At 42.3% G+C, this 20,256-nt stretch overlaps 1 protein-coding gene across 6 annotated transcripts in view; it reads right to left on the bottom strand.

Annotated features, from left to right (window-relative positions):
* Positions 1 to 715: 715 nt before the first annotated feature.
* Positions 716 to 20,256, bottom strand: part of BEND7 (BEN domain containing 7) — a 128,428-nt gene continuing 108,887 nt past the window's right edge. For 5 of the 6 annotated variants that reach the window (XM_077169388.1, XM_077169390.1, XM_077169392.1 and 2 more), the window contains 3 exons: positions 13,281 to 13,400; positions 6,117 to 6,167; positions 716 to 2,909 (listed from right to left, as the gene is read on the bottom strand). In XM_077169388.1, the coding sequence (XP_077025503.1) occupies positions 2,848 to 2,909; positions 6,117 to 6,167; positions 13,281 to 13,400 (233 nt within the window). In that variant the 3' untranslated portion in view covers positions 716 to 2,847. Of the gene's footprint in view, positions 4,759 to 6,116; positions 6,168 to 13,280; positions 13,401 to 20,256 lie in introns of all 6 variants that reach the window. The other variant, XM_077169389.1, reaches the window with a different exon arrangement.

The following is a 20,256-nucleotide window of genomic DNA, read 5'->3' as shown; positions in this document are numbered from 1 at the left end:
ACACTAGGTCCCCTCACCCTATGTGAATGACTGGCTGGCTATCGTCTAGAATTTCCTTTTTTGCAAGCAACACGCCCTGCTTCCTTCTTTCCCCCAATCTGGCTGCTTTCTTACATAGTAGCACCCCCCCCCACCCCCATAGCTGCCACCAAGAGAAGACCCTGAACTGAGGCCCCTCAATGAGGCAGATTGCAGCCTGGGGGCTGCATGCTCGTGCCAGGGTGGGGGTGGGGGTGGGTGGCCTGGAACACATTCTGGGGCCTAAGGGGCAGGTGACCAGCTAGGAGTAGCACCCTCCTGTGTTTCAAGGGGGGTGGGGTATGAAGTGATTACTTTTAACAGCCAGCCACTTTGCCTTCAAGGTGACTGATCTGTCCTTCTGATGTGTTGTTTCATAGAAGCAGAACTTAACCTTTTAAGTGAAGATTATAAAGCTACTTAAATTCATTTAAAATCAGGCTTCAAGCACATCAGTACTCAAGGTTACTGTGCTGCCCACTGCAGCCACTGTTCCAACTGGTGATTTCAGCATTTAAAGACTCTCATTCTGGTGGCAAGCTAGTTTGTTCATTTGTTTGTAAAAATGAACTTCCTAAGGGGAAATAACTTTCTAGTTAATATCACCAGAGTATTAATAAATTCCTTTCAATGAATGAATAGCACTGAGTCCTTTCTGTAGACATGAGAGGACTGGCACAAGCAAGAAACATGCGTGTTCAATTAAAGTAATTTATTGTGTTCTTTCAGAACAGACATAAACAGCATCTTGGGAACTGGTATCACAACAACACATTACACACCATTTTCACAACTAGACTTTCGTTGAATTCTTTTTAAAGAACATAGTAATTTAAAAAAATCTAAATATTTACATATCAATAAAACATATATACAGAAGATTGAGACATTATCCATAGAGATATGGAATATATATATATATATATTTGCTAAGAAAGCCTATAAAAAGGATTTCTGAATAAAGTCTGAACAGTAGTCACAGTAAGTAAACACAATTTCAATTTACAAAATCTGATTTTACTGCTGCGGTTTTGTGATATGCATTTCGAATGTGTGGATCCACTGCACAGATCCGTGAGGGGACAATCCCCATCCCCTCCTCACGTACTGGAAAAAGTTGTCTGTTGCCCCATTCTCCTTTCTTGGAAGGAAGTACTTTTGAAGATTCCTGGTGCATACTGAACAGATTTCATAGTCCTAACGTAAATGTCTCCACTTTTGCTAGCAACATGGCCATCCTACTTTAATAGAGTTGAAAGGTCTTTAATTAATCTTTTCTATTCCCTTGAGAAATATTTCCTTCTGGGAGGCAGGAGACACATTTGAAAACATATGTTGCAGAAAAACAAAAGCCTTGGCTCATAGTACTTAATCAGACCATCTGATAAACAAAGACATTGGCTTCAGGAAAAGGATTACTTACTGGCCTGAAACATAAAAAGCTAACTTTTAGTTGGAAGCTTACTTGTAGCTTATAAAAGAAAAGAGGCACATGGATATGAGATGTGAGCGCCAAGCAGTTAGGCCAACCCCCAGCTGCCCTGAAGCAACTTGTTGGCAGCAGAGGACACACGGGAGACCATCCCAGAGCCCCCTCTGACTTCTGGCTTGCCTGCTCAGCCTAAGGTGGTAGACCAGCCCACTGGGCCCTGGGAAACCACTGAGCCTCCCTCCCTGGCTCTCTTACTTGCTGCAGGAGGGCTAAGGCAAAATGACCTCTACAGTCACTGTTGTCTCTTCAAATGCAATAATTTGACAAAATAAGTGCTCGTGAAAGGTGTTAAACCGTCCACACAGCATTTCCCCCAGAGGGTTTACTGGATCTATGGTCCAAATTTCCTTCATGCCAATTTTTGGTCTTTTTGGGCCAGTGTCAGAGATCTACGGTGATTTCTGCTTCGTACAACAAGCCAGGTATAAATGTGATGTTTCTAAATAAAATGATATTTCCAATTCCCTATCTTATTAGAGAAAGGAATCTGGAGGTAAATATTTCTGCAAGGCCAACGCCTGCAGGGCGATATATCGTTTTAAAATGAATCCAGATATTCACATCTTTGTCTTAAATAAGGGTGAAGGCAAGTGCAGTAAGACCTCAAGGAGGCAGGCAGCAGACTAGGAAGGGCACTGGGGTGGCTTGGGCAGGGCCACTCCGCACCTCGGCAGGACCAGTGGTTCACCAGGTATCGGGTCACGTGAATAACGGACTGTTGGGGGGTTCTCACCTCTTATTTTGTCACTGTATCGATACAACCTAGACTTTACAAACATGTGAACGATTTTTTCTTCCTAAGAATTCATGTATCATTTGTACTTATTTCATTACAAATGATTATTTTTGAGAAATTGATGAAATAAATGATTTCATCTAATAGATCAGAGCTATCTTGTTTCTGAAAACAACCTTTTCATCTTCTGGGCTGATGAAGGTCAAATTAATTTTGACCTTTATAATTGCTCTCTCCATACTGGGAAGAGTCAGTATTTTACTTAAAAATAGATATACTTACAGGCTCTATGTATTCACACTGAGGTTATTTAAAAAACAGGGAAGAGAGAATTGCTGCTTTATAATGGACAATGAAATAACTGGATCACATGTATTAAAGGGTAATAAATCAACTCTAAAAATGATTTTAAAAATCTTATGCCAAATTGGAGGCTTGATTATCACATATGACAGAGAAATATATGGAAACTATTAAAACATGAAGGATAAACTTCACAGCACACTTTGCAGTAGCCTGCAACGCTCACGTGGATCTTGAAGGAAAAGGAAACCAAGGAGTTATGCATATTAATGCATATTTAACTCACTACAACGAAAGTCTAGGCAGTGAGATCTGGGTCTGTGTCTTCCGAGGTTTCTGCCTTGGTGTCAAATATATGACCTACAACAGAGACAAGAAGACAAGGAGAGAAACCACTTCCAGAAGGAAGAGCTGTGTACTTTTCTATGACATGGCCAGAGTGGTATTCTGGGTAAATAAAAAACCTGACTGCTGAGGTGTCTATGTTTCATATTTAAATTAGTAATTCTTTAGTCAAGGCTTTAGTTGCGCTAAATGAGCAATTTTAGTAATTAGAAGTTTGAAATGATTAGCTTTACAGGAGAGCCCATGAACGTATATGGTTCAATAAAATCTGATTTTATTGAATAAAATAGAATATCATGTAGCAATTAAAATAACGCTAATGAACCATTTGTAGTAAAACAGAAAAATTATAGTCAGGTAAAAAATCCTCAGGAAGCAAAAAAATTAAAATTTATTTGATCTCCACTGTATAAATAAATAAAATAAATATAGAGAAAAGTCTAGTTTCTGGGTGGTAAAATTAAAGCAATTTAAATTTTCTTTCTTATCTTTTTTTAATAAATTTTTTAAACAAAAGTACATAAAGAAGGCTAATCTGTGACAGAAACTGTGAAGTTCAGATGAACTTGACACCACTTCAAATTCGGAAGCTCTATTTTATGTTTAGAAAGTACTGTTTTGACTTTTTCTTTTAAAAACAAATCTTTCCCCAAGGGAGGGCCATGGTGGCTCAGCAGGTAGAGTTCTCGCCTGCCATGCCAGAGACCTGGGTTTGATTTCTGGTGCCTGCCCATGCAAAAAAAAACAAAAACAAAAACCCCAAAACAAAAACTTTCTCCAAATGCTGGGTGGCATGTCCTTGCCATCACAATGCTCTGCCTGAGGCTTCTGCCGCCCTCAACTGGGGCTCTCCCAGGGCAGGCTTCAGCCAAGCAGAGCCAAGTCTGTGCCAATACTTGCTAGCTGCTTCAAAAGGCTTACTGACAGGGTTGAGGAGAAACCAGTTAAGAAAGTAGAGTTTCTCCACTCTAAAACCTGTGTCTTTTTGCATCCAAACCAGCCATACATGTAATGGACTGAAACGTAGACCATGTGGCTGCCTGACTGTAATCCTGTGCTGGACAGTCTGTGTTCACAGAAACACCTGAGGATTTACCTGTGCACCTGCCCCCCAACACACACAAATTTGGAAGGAGCAAAACACCTTAAAATACCTTAAAAAAGTAGTAAAGGCATTGCCAAGGAGCTAATGAAGGTCTGCTTCAGAGCCACCCCCACAGACTGACCAGGCAGTGCCAAGTCCCAAGAGGATGCTGCATGCCCAGCAAAGGTGGGGTGGGCGGGTGGCCAGAAGGTGCTAAGAAGCAGACCAGGCTGGGGGTTTTATTTTGGTGAGGCAATTGAAACATTCTGGTCTATCAGAGTGACTCAGTTTCTTAGTGCAAAATCTGAGCCCCAACTTTTGACTTTCCCCCATATTCTAAATGACGACTGTTATTTACCACATGGTTTAGTAACGTATATCGTATGTTTGCTATTTACCACGTGGTTTAGTAATGTATATCGCATGTCTTTAACTGAGTGCAAAGACCTGCAGGACAGGCCATCAGTCATGGCCTAACAGCCTTGAACAAATTCTGTGCGAGAATGTGAGGAAACGAGTTTAAACTGCAGTGCACTTGGGGCAGACTTCTGAGCAACCTCCCACCTGTGCGGTGAGACACTGACAAACGGTGCTAAGGGGGCTAGTGCGTCCATCACCCTTGGGGTCTTGGGGAAGCTCGCAGGTAAAAGCTGGCTTGGGCTCAGGTATGAGAGCGTAGGGCGGGGTGGCTGGGAGTCGGAGGCGGGTCCACTGGGCCATCAACCAGCTGGGAGACCTTGGGAAAGGCATTTAATGCTTCCGGGCCTCAGGCTTTTTTCTCTGTAAAATAAAAGGACTGGATAAAAAGAAGGGATTGGACTAAGTGATTTCTACAGTTCCTTCTCAATGGCAGATTCCTCGGAATTCCCTCCGGTTCCATGAGGTGCTACCACACCCTGTGCTCTGTTCCCTCATGTGGGCATCCCTCTGCCTCCACCTTCAGACAGGCAGATTTCAAAACGAGTGGTTTGCAAATCATAATAATCAATGCCACCAAGTCAAACAGAGGCAGGGCCCTGGTAGGGGCAGGGGCCAGAGATTGGGTGGACCTGGGGGCCACCCGAGGAAGATCAATGCAGAAAAAGCCCATTTTATAAGTGGCTATATATGGTAAGAGCTTGATATAAGTAGGTCCTTTGTGCACGGTGTGGCTCATTTCATTATTTATTTGTCCATTGCTCCACCAACTGGCAGAGAAAACAATGAGTCCCATATGCGGCTAAGCTTTCTGGTTGCTGCAAAGGCCACCAGCATATATGAATCCTGTACCCATGGCCATCTCAGAACAAGTACTATCTGGGTCCAAGTGACCTAGGAGATTGCTTACACAGATCAGGTGCTCTGATCAAATGTGCTAAACCTCAGGGTATTTTGGGGGTGTCTGGGTTTTATGGGCAGAGAATCATGGTTTTAAGGATGTGAGTCCAACTGTGGCCTAAATTGCTTGAAGCCTGGTCAGGCTCACTGGTCAGATACATGACGCCAGGCGGGGCAGGGGCAGCAGGAGGGGCCGGCCAACCTCCAAGGAGTTTGTCTCTTGAGAGGTGAACAAAGTGAAGTCAGAGTACTGCCTGTGTGTGGTGGGTGCTCCCCCGGAATGCTGGGGTTGGCTGACCAGGCCAGTGTGTTAGGGATGAGCTGCCTGTACTGGCAGGCTGGACTTATTCTACCATTCTATGAACATGGAACTTACCATGTGCTTATTAAACAAAGTACAGTAACTGTGTCTCAGGTCCTTTTGGTGGAAGGTATGAGAAGACAGAATGGCCATGAATTTGATCACACTCAAAATTGGTGATTTCTGTTCTAAAAAGAAACCTCATTTTCTCTCAATATATTTTTTAATGTTCAGAGGTTTAGGTAGGCAAAGTGTTGTGATAGTAAGTTCTTTGGATTTGCTCTCCTGAGGTTTTTATGAATATGACACAGAGCGAGAAGCATGTTAGCTTTTCATGTTTTTTATATTCCATGTGAAAAATATCCCTGCACAAAGGGCACTAAGAATTCTGATTACCAGGCCCCTGGTCTGGTAGAGTTTGCTCAAGCATATCCATCTCTGGTCTTAAAAATATTTTCCATGCAAATATTTTTTCATGCTATATTTTCCAGAGGGTGATGAAAATGTAAATGTGTTTTACCTGTTGGTGGTACAGAAATGCCGTCCTGTCTTTCCTCACAGTCAGCAGCCTCTGCAGGGTACAAACATAAAACAGAAGTCTCATCAGCTTCAGGAAGCACATTCCATAAAATGTATAGAAAACAGCAATCTAATTTTAAAACTTCAGTGTGCATCACAGTTTTCACCTCTCTTTTCCTTTTCCAGCTTCAGTCCATTCTCATTACAGATTTTAGTATTTTTACTTAAGTAACTTTTTGATAATGATGATATAAAATCAGTTTTCCTGTATCTTTAATCCTATAAAGATTACCATATCATTCATTGATGTTCAGTTCATTTTCATTTATTTACATGGGCTTTAAATATCCAACCCACACCTGGTGTGAGTGTTTTAGTAAGACCATGGAAGGCACAGAGGTCAGTAAATTTTGCCTGGAAAATGTCACTAGTCAGCCCCAGAACCATTCTAATAGAGCAGGGTTAGGCAATCTTGAGAATTGAGACTGAAAGTTCAGATCCCAGAGCTGCCAAGCTAACTAACACTGGTATCGTTTCAGTCCTAATAAGGAATAAGTCTTCTCCAAAGCATCTTCATTTCTATGGTTTATGTGCAAATTTCTGCACATCTCTGGCATTTTTCAATCTCCTTAAGAGTTTTCCCAAGGAAGATTCTTTAGTCACAGCAAACCTTCACTAAATGCAAAGAAGGAGGTCCTGATAACTGGCAGGGTTGTCAGTCTCCTCCAACATGCTAACTGGTCTAACCTTCCATGGAAGCTATCTGGGTAACTTCAGAATACTGCCTACTGCATCTCAGGGCTCATGGCTCTACTGGAAGCTTCCTGTTGACCCTACAGGAGCCCAGGAAGCCCACCTCACCAGGCCAGACCAGGGAGAACTGCCATCTGTATCAAGTGGCAATGCTAAACGGGTGGAAAGCAAAACACAATGATTTTGTTTTTACAACAATCAGAGCTTAGGGGATGGCTGGTGGTGTTCAGAGAATTCCACCTCTAGTGTTAGCCTCTTCTGCCTTGTCCTCAGCCTGATGCACACTAGTTTTAATGAGGACTGGCTCTCCCGCTGTCAGCTGACCTCAATTCACCAGAGAGCACACTGAGAAGAGGCAGGGGAGTCAAAACCAGTCTTCGTTGGAGAAGCATGGAAAGCACTATAAATGATGCTGTGGGAGAATATTTAATAACACATATTAACATCAAATGATAGGATGTATAGAAGAATACAGTTTTGTAATTAGGATCATAGGAAAAATACAGGAAAGACATAAAATGAGAACAATGTTTCTGGATGAAAAGCTTACAGGTATTTAAAATTTTGTTCTTGGGGCTTTTTATTATTTTATGTGTTTAAAAAATAATGAACACTTTTTTTTTATATTGAGAAGATGGTATTTTCTTCGTTCTGGTTTGAGTTCAAATGAGTAGGCAGATGACCTGTACTGTAGCTCTTTCCATGCCTAAGATTTTTAAAACTTTTTAATAATAACAATAGCAATGGCAGCTGCTACCATTTGCTAAGCTGTAACACTCAGCCCTCAGAAAACCCTATAAAAGAAGGTCTGTTGCTATCCTCACCGTAATAAATAAGGAGGTACAGACAGGTTAAGTAACCAACCCAAGGCCATACAGCTAGTAAGGACAATATCATGGCTTGGATCTGAGTTTATGCACCTTGGGCCTCTTAATCTCCTGCTGTTTTAATACCCCAAACAAAGATCACATGGATCATTATGAGCTAATGTGTTAAATCTTCAAGCTTTAGTTCATTTTATATTTCAGTAACTTTCTCTACTTCACCTACATAAGTGCTTTTCATTTAGTATAACAAAAATCAGTTCTGGGTATACGTTGATCTTTCCTTTGTAATTCAGGCCCATGCAATTAAATGTTATAGTAAGAACAGGATATATACAACCAAAAAAATACGTACATTAAACTATGCAAGCTACAGGAACAAGAGCCAAATGACCTGGGTGACAGACGGCATTTTGTTGTTTATATTTAATTATAACATTTGCTTATAACACCAAGTTCATAATCTTTCTTACCTGGTGACAGTAACTTGTGAAAGTTGGAAAAGACTGAGCAAGTCCAATAAAAATTTGATAGCCATGACAGCTTTACTCTTAGATCTAACACAGATAAAAACTGTGATTTCAGCTCTGAGGAAATAATTTAATGAAAATGATAAAAATCCACACCAAGAAAGGAATCATTCCAGTTATAGAAAAAATTATTATATGTGATGAGAGCCCCAAATGAATTTCTATTTGGATTAGGATAATGACCTTTTAAAATCTATGTGGCTGCTTCTTTTTTCTAGAGGCAGTGCAGACTTCCTTAAGTGGTTAGTCAATTAGCTCACCCAGAGTCCATACTTAAGTCCAGGAGCTGAGCCAAATATGATAAATAAGGCTGAAGTTGTGAAACAGCTATGATATGCTGCTTATATGATCATCTGGACTGAAAATAATTAAGACCAAAGCATGAAAGAAAATAATATCACTGAGGGCAGGCTGCTCCGAAGGCAAGCAGCTCTAGTCACCTGGCTGGAGGCCACATTTAGGCCACTCAAAGAGTATGGAGTGGAGGTCGTTGCTGATGTGCTGTCATTTCATTTGGTCTCAGTATGGCAGGGCTTGTTTGTCCTGCTGCCACCACATGCCAACGGATCTGCAGTCCACACCTTTGGGGGGACCAGGGGGCCACTCACAAACATCTCAGCAGATAATCTAATTCAGGGACTACTTCGAATGTTACAGCAACTTCTGAGAGTGTAGGGCTCCCAGACTTAGGGCTGATGTGGCATTCTGCAGAAACAGGAACAGGTGTGTGGAAACTGAGCACCTGCTACAGGAATGATTAGCATGCTCATCTCGTGAGATGACTGAGAACTGCTCACTGCTGGCCAATTTATTTTTTGGAAAGAGAAATGGGAGACCTGGAGGCACATACCTGCCATGTGTGCATGTTTCTTGGTGGGGTGGGAGAAGGGAATGGAGGCTAGACTAGTAGTTGTCTCAGCACCTGACCATGGAAATGGGTGTGTTTAGGTATAGTATGAAGCCCACAGTACAGAACCCATGTGTCTGCCAAGACTGGAACTGGACTGAACGTTTGGTCACATGGCCCATTGCCTGCAAGGCTGTTTCTGTGCCCTGAGACCTCCTTATTTTCTGTAACTCCTACCTGCAAAGGCTTCTCTTGAAACTTAGGTTTTCAGGTTCCTTAGAGACTTTCAATAACTGTCCTCATCTAGAGAGGCATGTGCTATAACACAAAACCCTTCTTCTCCTTCCTCTGGGAGGTCTTGCAGCACTGAAGTTAAACCAGTGACACCAATGTCCCTTATTTATAGAGTGTGTTACATTTTCCCATTTAGTTGGATGGAACCTGGCACACTTCTACTCCTGTGTTCGGCCCACTGCAGCCCCCCAGACACAGGTGAAGGAGAACCAGAGGGTAGCTGGGTGGCTTGCATCTTGGGTGCTTCGGCCCTTTGCCTTTCCTTTGGGCTTACTGAGTCCTAAACTTAGGTCTCTTCATCATGACAAACTTTAGAGACCTCCCAAACCTCAATATTACATTTGGGGCCTTTGTTTTCTTGGGGTCCATAATTTTCCCCTGCAAATCAACAGATAAATCGAAGTCCTTACATACTCATGAAGAAATAAAAGAAAATGTTTGCTTTCTGTCTGTTAACATTTACAGAGAACAGTCGAGACTTCCAAGGGAACACAAGACCAGCTTAATATTTACTAGTGGGGATATCACACAGGCTTGATTCTGGAAATGTGATTTGAGAATGAAGACCTGATGAGACAGGGTACCTGACATGGTGTTACTTTCTTGTAAAGCTACAGGCAGATGTTTTTGATAGCACCTGTCATTCAAAGTTGTGCCAGATGTTTTTTCCTCCACCCCCAACACCTTCCTGGAATTTGAGGGGCTAAGGTAATAAAAGGGGAATTTTATAATGTAACTGAAGGTTGAGGAAGGAGACTGTTAGCATAATACCATATAGGAGACTTGGCAGGAGGTTGATCTCCAAGATGCAAAGGCCCTTCAGCTGATCAACCCTGGAAGGTGGGTGGGTCCAAGCACCACCCAAGACTCTGGGGGTGGGTGGGTAACAGGACTAAGGAGACTGCAGGTGGGGAGAGGGAGAGAAAATAAACGGGCAAAAGAAACACATGAGCAGGAGGGAGTCAGGGCACAATGGGACAAACCTGTGAGCTCAGGGCCATTGTACAGAGCTGCTCTCTGGATGGGGTCAGTGCTGGGACTTCAAGTCAAGGAGTGCTGGAATATATTTCAGGGTTTCATGTGACTTTGACTCACTGAATGCTAAGACCTTTCTGTTGTGGGCTGCTCCCTCCGGCATCACTGATGGATTCACTAATTTACTCAACAGACTCCTCTTGAGTGTCCCCTGTGCTAGGCATTGTTCTGAACACATGGAGGTCTTGTGGTCCAGCTGAGGAAATAGGAATGTGACTATTCAGGAAGATGGGATACAACTGATGGCCCCTGAAGCAAGTGCCCTTGAGATACTTCTTGAAGGAGAAGTTTTCCACGTGGAGGGAGAGGTCTGGGTGGCAGGAGATGAGGGAGGGTGATGGTGCCTGTGGAAGGGATTTTCTTTTCGGGACAAGAAGAAGCCAGCAGAAGGACTGGAGCTGGAGATGCTGTGTTAAATAGCTAAGGGCAGAGGCACAAGGAGTGAGGTCTAAGGCTCCAGGTTAGGGCCAGCTCTGGAGCTCTTGGAGCAGGAGTCATTCAAATCCTGAGTAAGAATTCAGAAAGAGAATGGTGCCAAGAACTGAAACTTGGAGATAGGCAGAGGAGAAGGAGGCAGTGAAGGAGATCAAAGTTGTTTCCAGGGAATTTGGAGGAGGTAAAAAAGAGAACGAAATCACATAAATGAAGGCAAGAAAGTTCTAAGAAGTACCTCCCAGAGTAGGATTCTACACTGAGGGCGACCAGGAGATTAATATAAACAGCAGAAGAAATCTGATCATTGAGCAGTGAGCCCATCAAGAGTGGGGCCAAGGAGAGATAGGAGGGTAAGATGTAGTGGATTCAAACACGATGTAGCAGATTCAAACACGAATGGCTGATAGGGAAGCAGGCTCAGGAGATGGAAACGCTTTTGGAAGAAATCTAAGCAACCATATTAGGAGACAGAGATGGTAATGATGCCAAAAAATGGCAGAGACAAGGGAAATGTTTTGTTTGGGGATGGCAAAGGGAAGGAACATACGGTGATTAACACTTATTGGGCATTATTATTTGTCAGCTCTACCTTAGTGGTGTTACACTGTCTAATGTTTGACTACAGAAATGATCTTAGGAGGTAGGAATAGATCCTGTTATATAAATAGGGAAACCGAGACTCAGAGAGGTTGTCTGAGGCCACAGGATTTATAAATGGTGGATCCAGAGATAGGAGTTCAGACCTATTCTTTCCATTCTACCATGCTGTGTTTATTTGTAGATTAAAGAAAAGAAGGCAGTGAAAACAAAAACCTAAGCTGAGGAGACCCCATTTCTTATCCAATTTTCACCCAAACCTGAAGATCTTTTATGAATGAATGCCGGGCCTCCAAAACAAATTGGGCTGCCTAGTGAGGCAGGGGTCTGCTTCTCTGACTAGGGGTGCCCGAGCATAAGGTGTCCCGTATGCCTCATACATGCTCGGCTCTCAATCACACTGTGCACCAGCCCAAGCAACTCCACAGAAAAGCCACCAGTGCATTTATAATGCAGCTCATGGGCATGGGAGATGGACAACTATCTGTGGAGCCTCACAATAATTCTCAGAAATACCTTATTTTTAAGTACACTTAATAAGAAAACTGAGGCTCAGAAGGATTGAATGACTCGTGCATGGTCCAGAGCTGGTAAAGGGCAGAGATGAGACTGAAAACCAGCTCTTCTGAACCTCCTACGTCCTTATAATGCAATAAAACATTTTTCTTACCAATATAAAAATAAGACATTAGTACTCTCTTGCTCTTTATAAAAAGAACACCAATTAAGTATAAAAGAAAGCAAAAAGGTAAAAAAAAAAAAAACGGAGAAAGGGAAAACCTTTAAATAAAATTTTAAAAACTCACCTAAGGCTGAATATTTTAGGATCCCAATAAATACTTTCATACCAAGAGTTTTTCAGCCTTCAAACTACAAATCTGCTGGCCCCTGATTCCTCTGTCTCCTCTCCAAGCTCGTGCAAGGAGGGCCTCTGTACAGGTTTCCCAGGATCTCCTTAGCTTTCCTCCTCCATGGGCTTGGTGGAAGAACACTACCTACTCATTATGAGATTTCACATAAAAAGGATCTGTTTGGAGATAAGAGTCTCACATATTTTGTATCACTGTTCTGATAAACCTCCACAAAATTCCCAAATTTAGAACATTTTAGCATCTAAAACCCATCTCCAAATTACCTCTCACACTCAAAGCATAGAAGGCTTTTCTCAGACTAGGTGTCCTCATGTTTGAAACACATTTTCTTTTAAAGAAGATCTATAGGTCTGTGGCCTCCTAGAGCTGATTACTCTTATTTGATGGGAGAGAGTAAACTGATCTCAAAGGGATTCTTTATGACAAATTAGCCCACTGCCAATATGGGAAGATTGAGACTTAAAATATATGAAGTTACAATTCAACTGGTGTTAAACTGCTTGACATTCCCTTTTCCTAGAAGAATAATCCCAGAAATGCCAACCCCTGTTTAACAGATATATACATTTGATTTAAAACCCATTTCATGCAGTGCTGCTGGTGTGATATTCACTGCAACTATTTACACTAAGTGACTAGTACTTTAACATCACCAGATCCAAACAAAAATCAACAAGTAAGCAGAAGCTATACACAAAAGAGGAACCCAACTCTATACACAAGACACATTAGGACACAAATGAGATTTACAGTCTTTTTTGTTTGTGCTCTTAAAAGCATATGGCTTGACGTAGTTTTTACTATTTGCTCTAACGGGAATTTCAAAATTCATTTGAATAAGACTTTAAAATATAAACCACAGCATATTATGTTGAGTTTCTCCCTTAACAGGTAACCTGCAACAAAGCACTGTACTCTCCAAAGTCTAGGAATTCAGTCAGGTGTTTCTGCCATGACTTCCTTTGTAGCCTTTCATACCTGAGCCTCTTTTTAGCCTTCTTCTGGCCAGTTTGATTTGATCCTGTAGAATCTGTACCCAGTCTCTTGGGCCAGGAAGTTTATCCACATGGTTAGCAGTGCAGTATTTTTCTGTGAAGACTGAAAGGAAATGTGAAATACTGTTAAATGTTTTGGCAAATAAAACATGCATATCTGAAACAGATACATATATTTCAAGAAGAAAATGAAAAGGCCATTTCTAGAGGACTTCAGTTCTGCAGTGGATCTCTCCAGTACCTAGATGGAGATGAGCAGGACTGGGGCTACAGTGAATCATGCTTCAGGATGGGACTGGCTATAAATACGAAGTAGTTCTCATGGAAAAGCCCTACTCCATGTCCATGTGCATGTGTCCTATGAGCGAAGAAGAAAAGACCCCATGACAAAGTTAAAAAAATGCATCAAAAAATTTTAACTTTTTTGCTGGTAAATTCAAAATCTACGGAAAAATTAGACAAAAATGATGCTTCCCATGGTGATCCCAACTAATTTAATCAGCACTCAAAATAAATAATAATGCAGTTGTATCTTATAAGCACAGTTGATAAAATGTCTCCTCTCCTTTTTGACCCCCAAGAATGGATCATACATGGTTACTGAAAATTCCAAGTCTCCTTTGAGTTTCCCTCTTGCACTGTGCACTAGGCCCTAGGAAAGAGCTGCCCTATTAAGCACAAAGGAAATTATGGCACATCACAGGGTATGGGAAGAGAGAGGCAACACGACAAGCTGAGAGCCACTCACAGCGTGGGCTGGCATACACAGGCACCGCTGGTGATGTCTCTCTTAATGTTCCAGTTGGGAGCACTTTAAACTCAGGTTTTCCCACTTACTCTTCCTAAGGTCAAGACCTTCTATGCAGTCACATCACACTGCCTTCCTGGTATTTAAAATACCGACAATTTTAATGTTTCAAAAGGTGTCTTTTAAAAAGAAATGACAAAGTAAAATACTGACAGATTCTACTACACAAAAATACTGTAAACTTGCTACTGAATGAAAAAAATAAACATTTTATTAGAATGAGAAAAGCTACTTGCAGTAAATATAGCAGAAAACGTTGTATTTTCTCAGATGTGGTGCATTCAAGTGCAGACAGCTGGCAACTGAAAATATGGCAACAGAAAGAATTCCCATAGACGTGGACAAAATACACTTAGCCAAAAACATAAGGAAAAACATTTAATTTGACATACAAATCGAAGAAACACCAAACACACCTAATAAATCAGAAAAACAATTTTAAAAAGCTAATGCCTAGTATTGAAAGAATTGTGAGGATCCAGCATACTCAGTCTTGTTGGCATAAAGCGGCAGAACAGTTTTGGGGTAAGAGAGTAACATACAATAAGAGCCATAAAATGGTCATACCCTTGAACCTGGTAATCTTACTCCTAGAAATATATCCTAAAGAAATAGTTTGAAGGAAGAAAAAGCCATAGGCGTGATCTCTAATATAAATGACCAAATGGGCAGGGAGACATAAACGGCAGCTGTGTGGAAGATGGGTTTGAAGGCAGCAAGAAGAGAAGTAGACACTGTTTAGGAAGCTGCTAAAATGGTCCTAGTGAGGATGATGGGGAAGACGGGTGATGGAGCAATATCTAGGGCAGAGAACAGGCATTCTTGGTGAATCATTATATGGAAAATGTAGAAGAGAGGGAAGGCTTGTACGGTGTAAGGGGGAATGTATTAGGGTTGGTTTGGGACACGATGAATTTGTGGTGTTTGTGGTGCATCCAAGCGCAGAGAGCTGGCAGACAGCAGTACACAAAGAGGGAAAGGACTGATCAAGCATGGCCAAGAACACTGGATCAGGCATGAAACCAAAGAAAACATTAGTGCTTAAAAGGAGACGATTAAGGCAGAGGTATCTTTGAGGAATACAAGAGTCAGGAGAAGCAAGAAAAACGGCCTCCTAAGGCCAAAGGGTGGTTCTGATAAAGAGGGGGGATCAGTCATTTAAAATGTAGATGAGAGGGTCAGGAAGGAGGGGACTGGATAGTGTCCACAGATATTGCCCTCAGAAAGCCTGCATGTTGGTGGTGGTGGTATGGCCAGCTAGAGTGGAGAGGGCTGAGGAGTAGAAGAATCGAGCAAGAGGAAGCAGTCAGTATAGTGGAAGAATAGATGATACAAGAGAAAGGAGATGTTCAAAAGACTCAGTGGGGAAGCCTGTGAGGGGGTAGCATCCAGAATGTGAATTGGAAGCTGCCCTCAAATAGAAGCCAAGGTTAGATGAGATTGGGGGTAGGTTTAAACATGCTGGGGTCTTTCCTGAGACCTGAATGAACTAAGAGAGGAAGAAAAGTGCTTCACATAAGGGCAGGGGTTAGTGAGGGAGTGTAGAGATTGTGGGAGTATTTGGAATTGTCTCTGGCGAGAATAGGAAAGGAAGGAGACTGAGGACAAGGAGGATTACTGACAAGCAGTGAGGGCTGCGTGTTTGTGGTGGCAACCAACCACACAGATGGGTTGTTCTGCCCCTGGCACCTTGTGGTTCCTTTTGAGGAGTGGAGATGGAGGTAGCTGGGATTTTACCAGACAGATCTGGCAGAAAGACAGATCTGGCAGAAAGACAGAGCTGGTAGAGATGCCATCAGGAATGAATTACCTCAAATTGACATTCTCACCCCATCAGATTTGGGAAGGAAGTAAAGCCACAAAAGGCTCACAGACTCAGTGCCATCTATAGAGAGATCCATGAGGCTGGCAAGCAGGGGGTGTGGGAGAGCTGGGACAACAATCCCATGAGAGAGTAAGGTATAAACTCCTAGCATAGGGCAGTTCTGCATGCAAAGGTTAGGTGGGGTCAGTGGTGAGGCAGGGAATGGAGCAGAGATGCCTATTGCTATGGGTGAGCTCTAGGCACTGTGTGATCAGGAGGTGGAGGAATCTTTCCAGGGGACAATGACATCAGGGCCTGACCACAAGGGGAAGACTGTGATCCTGGAGCCAAAGTCATGGGTGATACGTTGAAGGGCAGGGAAGCAGGAAGGAAGGGGTAAGGTTCCAACCTGCCCCAACAGAGTAGAGGAAGATGGCGATTAGGAAGTAGAATTAAGGACCGAGGAAAACATCAACTGGCTGTCTAATATATGCTCTGTGGGGGCTAGGAGAGGAAGTAGACGCCCCTGAGAGCCATGGAGAGGAAATGGTTTCCCTGGGGGAAGGTGTGCTTTGAAATCCCCTACACCAGATTACAAAGGGTTTTCTTTCATTTTGTCTCCCTCAAAGTACCTACTACAGTACCTTGTGCTGAATAAGAACTTAACACACATTTAATGAATAAAGAAACAAATTTTCCAGTTTCATTTAGAATAAAAACAAATGTAATAGCTCACATTATTTAGACTAATTGTGGGGTGGTGGTGGAGAGGGCTATTTGAATTAGTGGGAAGTCTTAATTATCAGAATATATTTAAAAGAATAAGATTTTGTTACATTCATAAGGCCACAATAACATTTACAAAACAGAGAACTGCCAAAAGGTTCTGGAAGCCCTGTTTTAGTGAACAGAAAAAAATATTTATATTTAGCACCCTATTTGTTTACATGAAAATGGTGTACTGCAAAAATGATTACTACACTGCCTCAACAGGTAAACATCTCCCTCCTGCAATACCAGCCAAGCAATCAATTTCCATAGCAACCTCTCTTTTCCTAGACTGTGAAATGTCTGTGTCCAAATTACTATACATTAGAAATTAGGGGTTCCAAATTAACAAAGTTGATGTGGAGTGTGCCAACATGAAAATTACTTCCAGTAAATGTGTGCCATGGCTAAGTTTAGGAGAACCAAAGGGAAGGCTGTGGAATGTTCTCTCCCACTTTGTGAGAGGGCTTCAGTCTAATCTAACCCTGGGCCAAAGTAACCTGTAACTAACAAAAAACACAACAACTTCTCACTTCTTTCCTCCTTTCAGTTAAAACCTATCTGGTTTCAACAGAAAGAAGCCAGGAAAATCTCCACCCCCTGGATCTGTGTCTGACACCCTTGAAGGTCAGCAATAGGTGTCTTGAAAAATACCTACCCAAATAAATATTTCCCCAGGGCACCTTACTGACATCCTATTTATTTCACAGATTACATCCAAACTTAAAAAAAGGCTTTTAAGTAGAATTTAACTGAAGGCTCTTCATTACATGCACAGATGAGGCTTTTACAACAAGATCCTAAGATTGTCATTGTATTGATCTGAAAACACTCAATATGCTATGTGAGTGGCAGTATCAAGTAAACAGAATATTTCTGCTCTCCAAATCTACAGCTAAAGGTCAAGCTATTATCCTGGTAGCAGTTCCATTAGGAGTAATGATGTGAAAAGAGGCACTGCCTTAATGCATTGGGCTTCCACTATGCTAATCGAGGGTCATTAATAATCATAGGAACAATTTGCATTCATCCTTAGAATGCAATAGGTCCTGAAAAATCTACCATTCTAAAACTAAGAAGTGAAGGCTAATTTTAAATGAATCTCAGTAATATGAACAAGTGGAATGAAGCCAACAATTAAACTAAATAAAAGAGTTAAAGCATCTACTCTGCTTAATATAATTTGAGGTCTCAAGATACAAAAGTATGTTAAATCACCAAGGAAATGACAAATGTTCAATTTGATCTGTACATGAATAATGACTCTTCCCAGTTGCTTGCATTCATTGACACCAGGCCCCTTAATTGTATATAAATAATGAATAAGCTTGTGGTGGCTGAAGAGATTCTTTCCTGGGAATAAGGCATTTAATATAACCATCAATGAACACGGTGGTGTGGTGTGGCTGATGTGTTGGATGTGACGTGCAGAGAACAAGAGGAGACTGGCCATGCTCCCCAAACGGCTCTCTGTTCACATAATAGTTCCTAAGGGTCTTAGAACTTGTATTCTTTTGGCAGTTTGTGCCGGGTAAAGCAGAATGCTGTATGCGTTTTTAGGGGAATTAATTGTGGCACTGGCACTTTAAGACGCAGAAAGAGATGTGCAGAGATTTCATTTCACTCTAAAACCTGCTAATCAGGATAAAACTCTAGTCAGCACTGGCAGCCCAAATTCTTTCTGATTTCCTGATTCAGTTTTAAATTCTGATCAAACAGCAACAAGCAGAAATCAAGATTTACAAGATGAATTGATTTACGGCTTCTTATTCAATCTGCTTAACTCCAAGAGCTCGGAAAGAGAGCTTTCTTCAGTGGGGAAGTAGGTGATAGGCAAAGAGCATCAGTGAAAAGGAAGAAACCCTGGGAAGCAGCATCTGGGGCCCTGCTAGCAGAGTGCCTTGTCTGCTCTTGACCTGTGTGGAGGAGAGTAAAGGAGGAAGTTTGCTGTAGGCAGCTCTCTTTCTACTTCCTCCTACAAAGTGAGTATAAACAACCAATCAGCCTGCCTCTCTCACTGCCCTCTTCTTTTAAAGCTATGATTTGAAATTCCCTTTGTGCTGAGCACTTCGCGTTATATCTTCTTGAACTGTCACAATAACCTGAGGAGGTAGGGATTATGAATGACAAATCAAAGAACAGGCAGGTTAAATAACTGGCCCACAGTTGCACAGCCAATATTTTCTATGTGAATTATTTTATCTTCTGTTTAAAGTTGTAAAGGAATACAGATTTTGTAGAAGAAAACTGATTGAATTCTAAACATAAGGAAATCAATAGGTAAGTAAAAACTTCCATATGAAAGTTGTGAAAAGCTGGTATGATTTTCAACCAAAGCACAGGTGTGGTGGACAAGACAGGAGGCAGACCTTGCTAGGCATCCAGAGCCAGGGGGGGTCCATGAGGTCCCTCAGTGGGCCCATGGGAGGGAAGCTGAAAAGGGAAACAGGGCTGTAGGTGGCTCTGGCCCAACTTTCATACGGTTGTAATACAGCATATATCTTTTCTGACAATATTATGTACTTCAGTCTCCAAATTCATGGAGGGATCTGAAACCTATAAATTGCAGGCTGGATATTCATTCTAATAATTTCATAAAACAACAATAATTGTGAGAGAAAGGGAAAGAGCAAAGGGGATTCCTGTTCATACAGGGTTCTGTGGAGCATCCACATCATGGTGAGCTTGATGCTGCTCTCAAGACTGGCTCTCAGCTGTGCAGAGTCAGGAATTTGACTTTATCAGACAACCCAGGGGGTTCAGGGCTGAGAAACCAGCTCATGGTAACAGAGTGAAGAATAAATGAAAACGACAATTCATGTATACTCAAGGATTATCTTCCTAGAATCTGGAACATCTGAATCAACTCTCTTCTTGGGCTCAAGGTGCTGGAACAAGCACTAAAGAAAAGGCTGTTTGGTAGACCCCAGGGGGCTGGATGGTAAACCAGCCAAGCTATAAGGAGCCTAAAGAATGGCTACCCCCTCCCTTATGCTCCAGAGCCTGGAATCACAGCTTGACTGGGGCAGGGAAGGACACATTACCTTCAGGAAGACAAGCCAAGACTGTGCAGAAAGGTGAGTGGATCCTCGTGCATCCTTCTCCTGAGAACAGTGGGTAAGGAGAGACTGTGGGCTTTAGAACAGTAGGCCTAGATAGAGTATGAGGTGAGCAGCTGTAATGTGCCACGTGCAGATCACAACTGTGCAAGCACAGGAACCAAGCAGTAGGTTGTTGCGAGGACAGGGGCTGAAGCAGGTGTGCACGTGGGAGCCAGCAAGACAGACCAGGTGGCGCTGGGGACAGGGATGCAGGACAGGGTAGTACCCGAGACAGCCTCCAAGTGTATCCTCACAAACTTCCTTATTCCCAAGGGAACCTGAGTGACTTGAAGACCAGAAGAGCCACCTTGAAGAGAGCACTTTATAGAGGATGGAGCAGAGCCTGACCTTAATCCACTGTACTCTAATCCCCTCTGCCTCAGACCCCATGGGGGAGACAGGTTCCCCCTCTCCTGGTTTGGACTATGTGGGGCAGGAGTGTCCCCTCTTTGCTTTTCTGTCACTGGCCTCTGCATAC

The sequence above is a fragment of the Tamandua tetradactyla genome, chromosome 7 (assembly GCF_023851605.1).
Source record: "Tamandua tetradactyla isolate mTamTet1 chromosome 7, mTamTet1.pri, whole genome shotgun sequence".
Classification (NCBI taxonomy): Eukaryota; Metazoa; Chordata; class Mammalia; order Pilosa; family Myrmecophagidae; genus Tamandua; species Tamandua tetradactyla.
The sequence above is the reverse complement of the archived record's forward strand: the minus strand, read 5'-3'. Positions and strand labels throughout refer to the sequence as shown.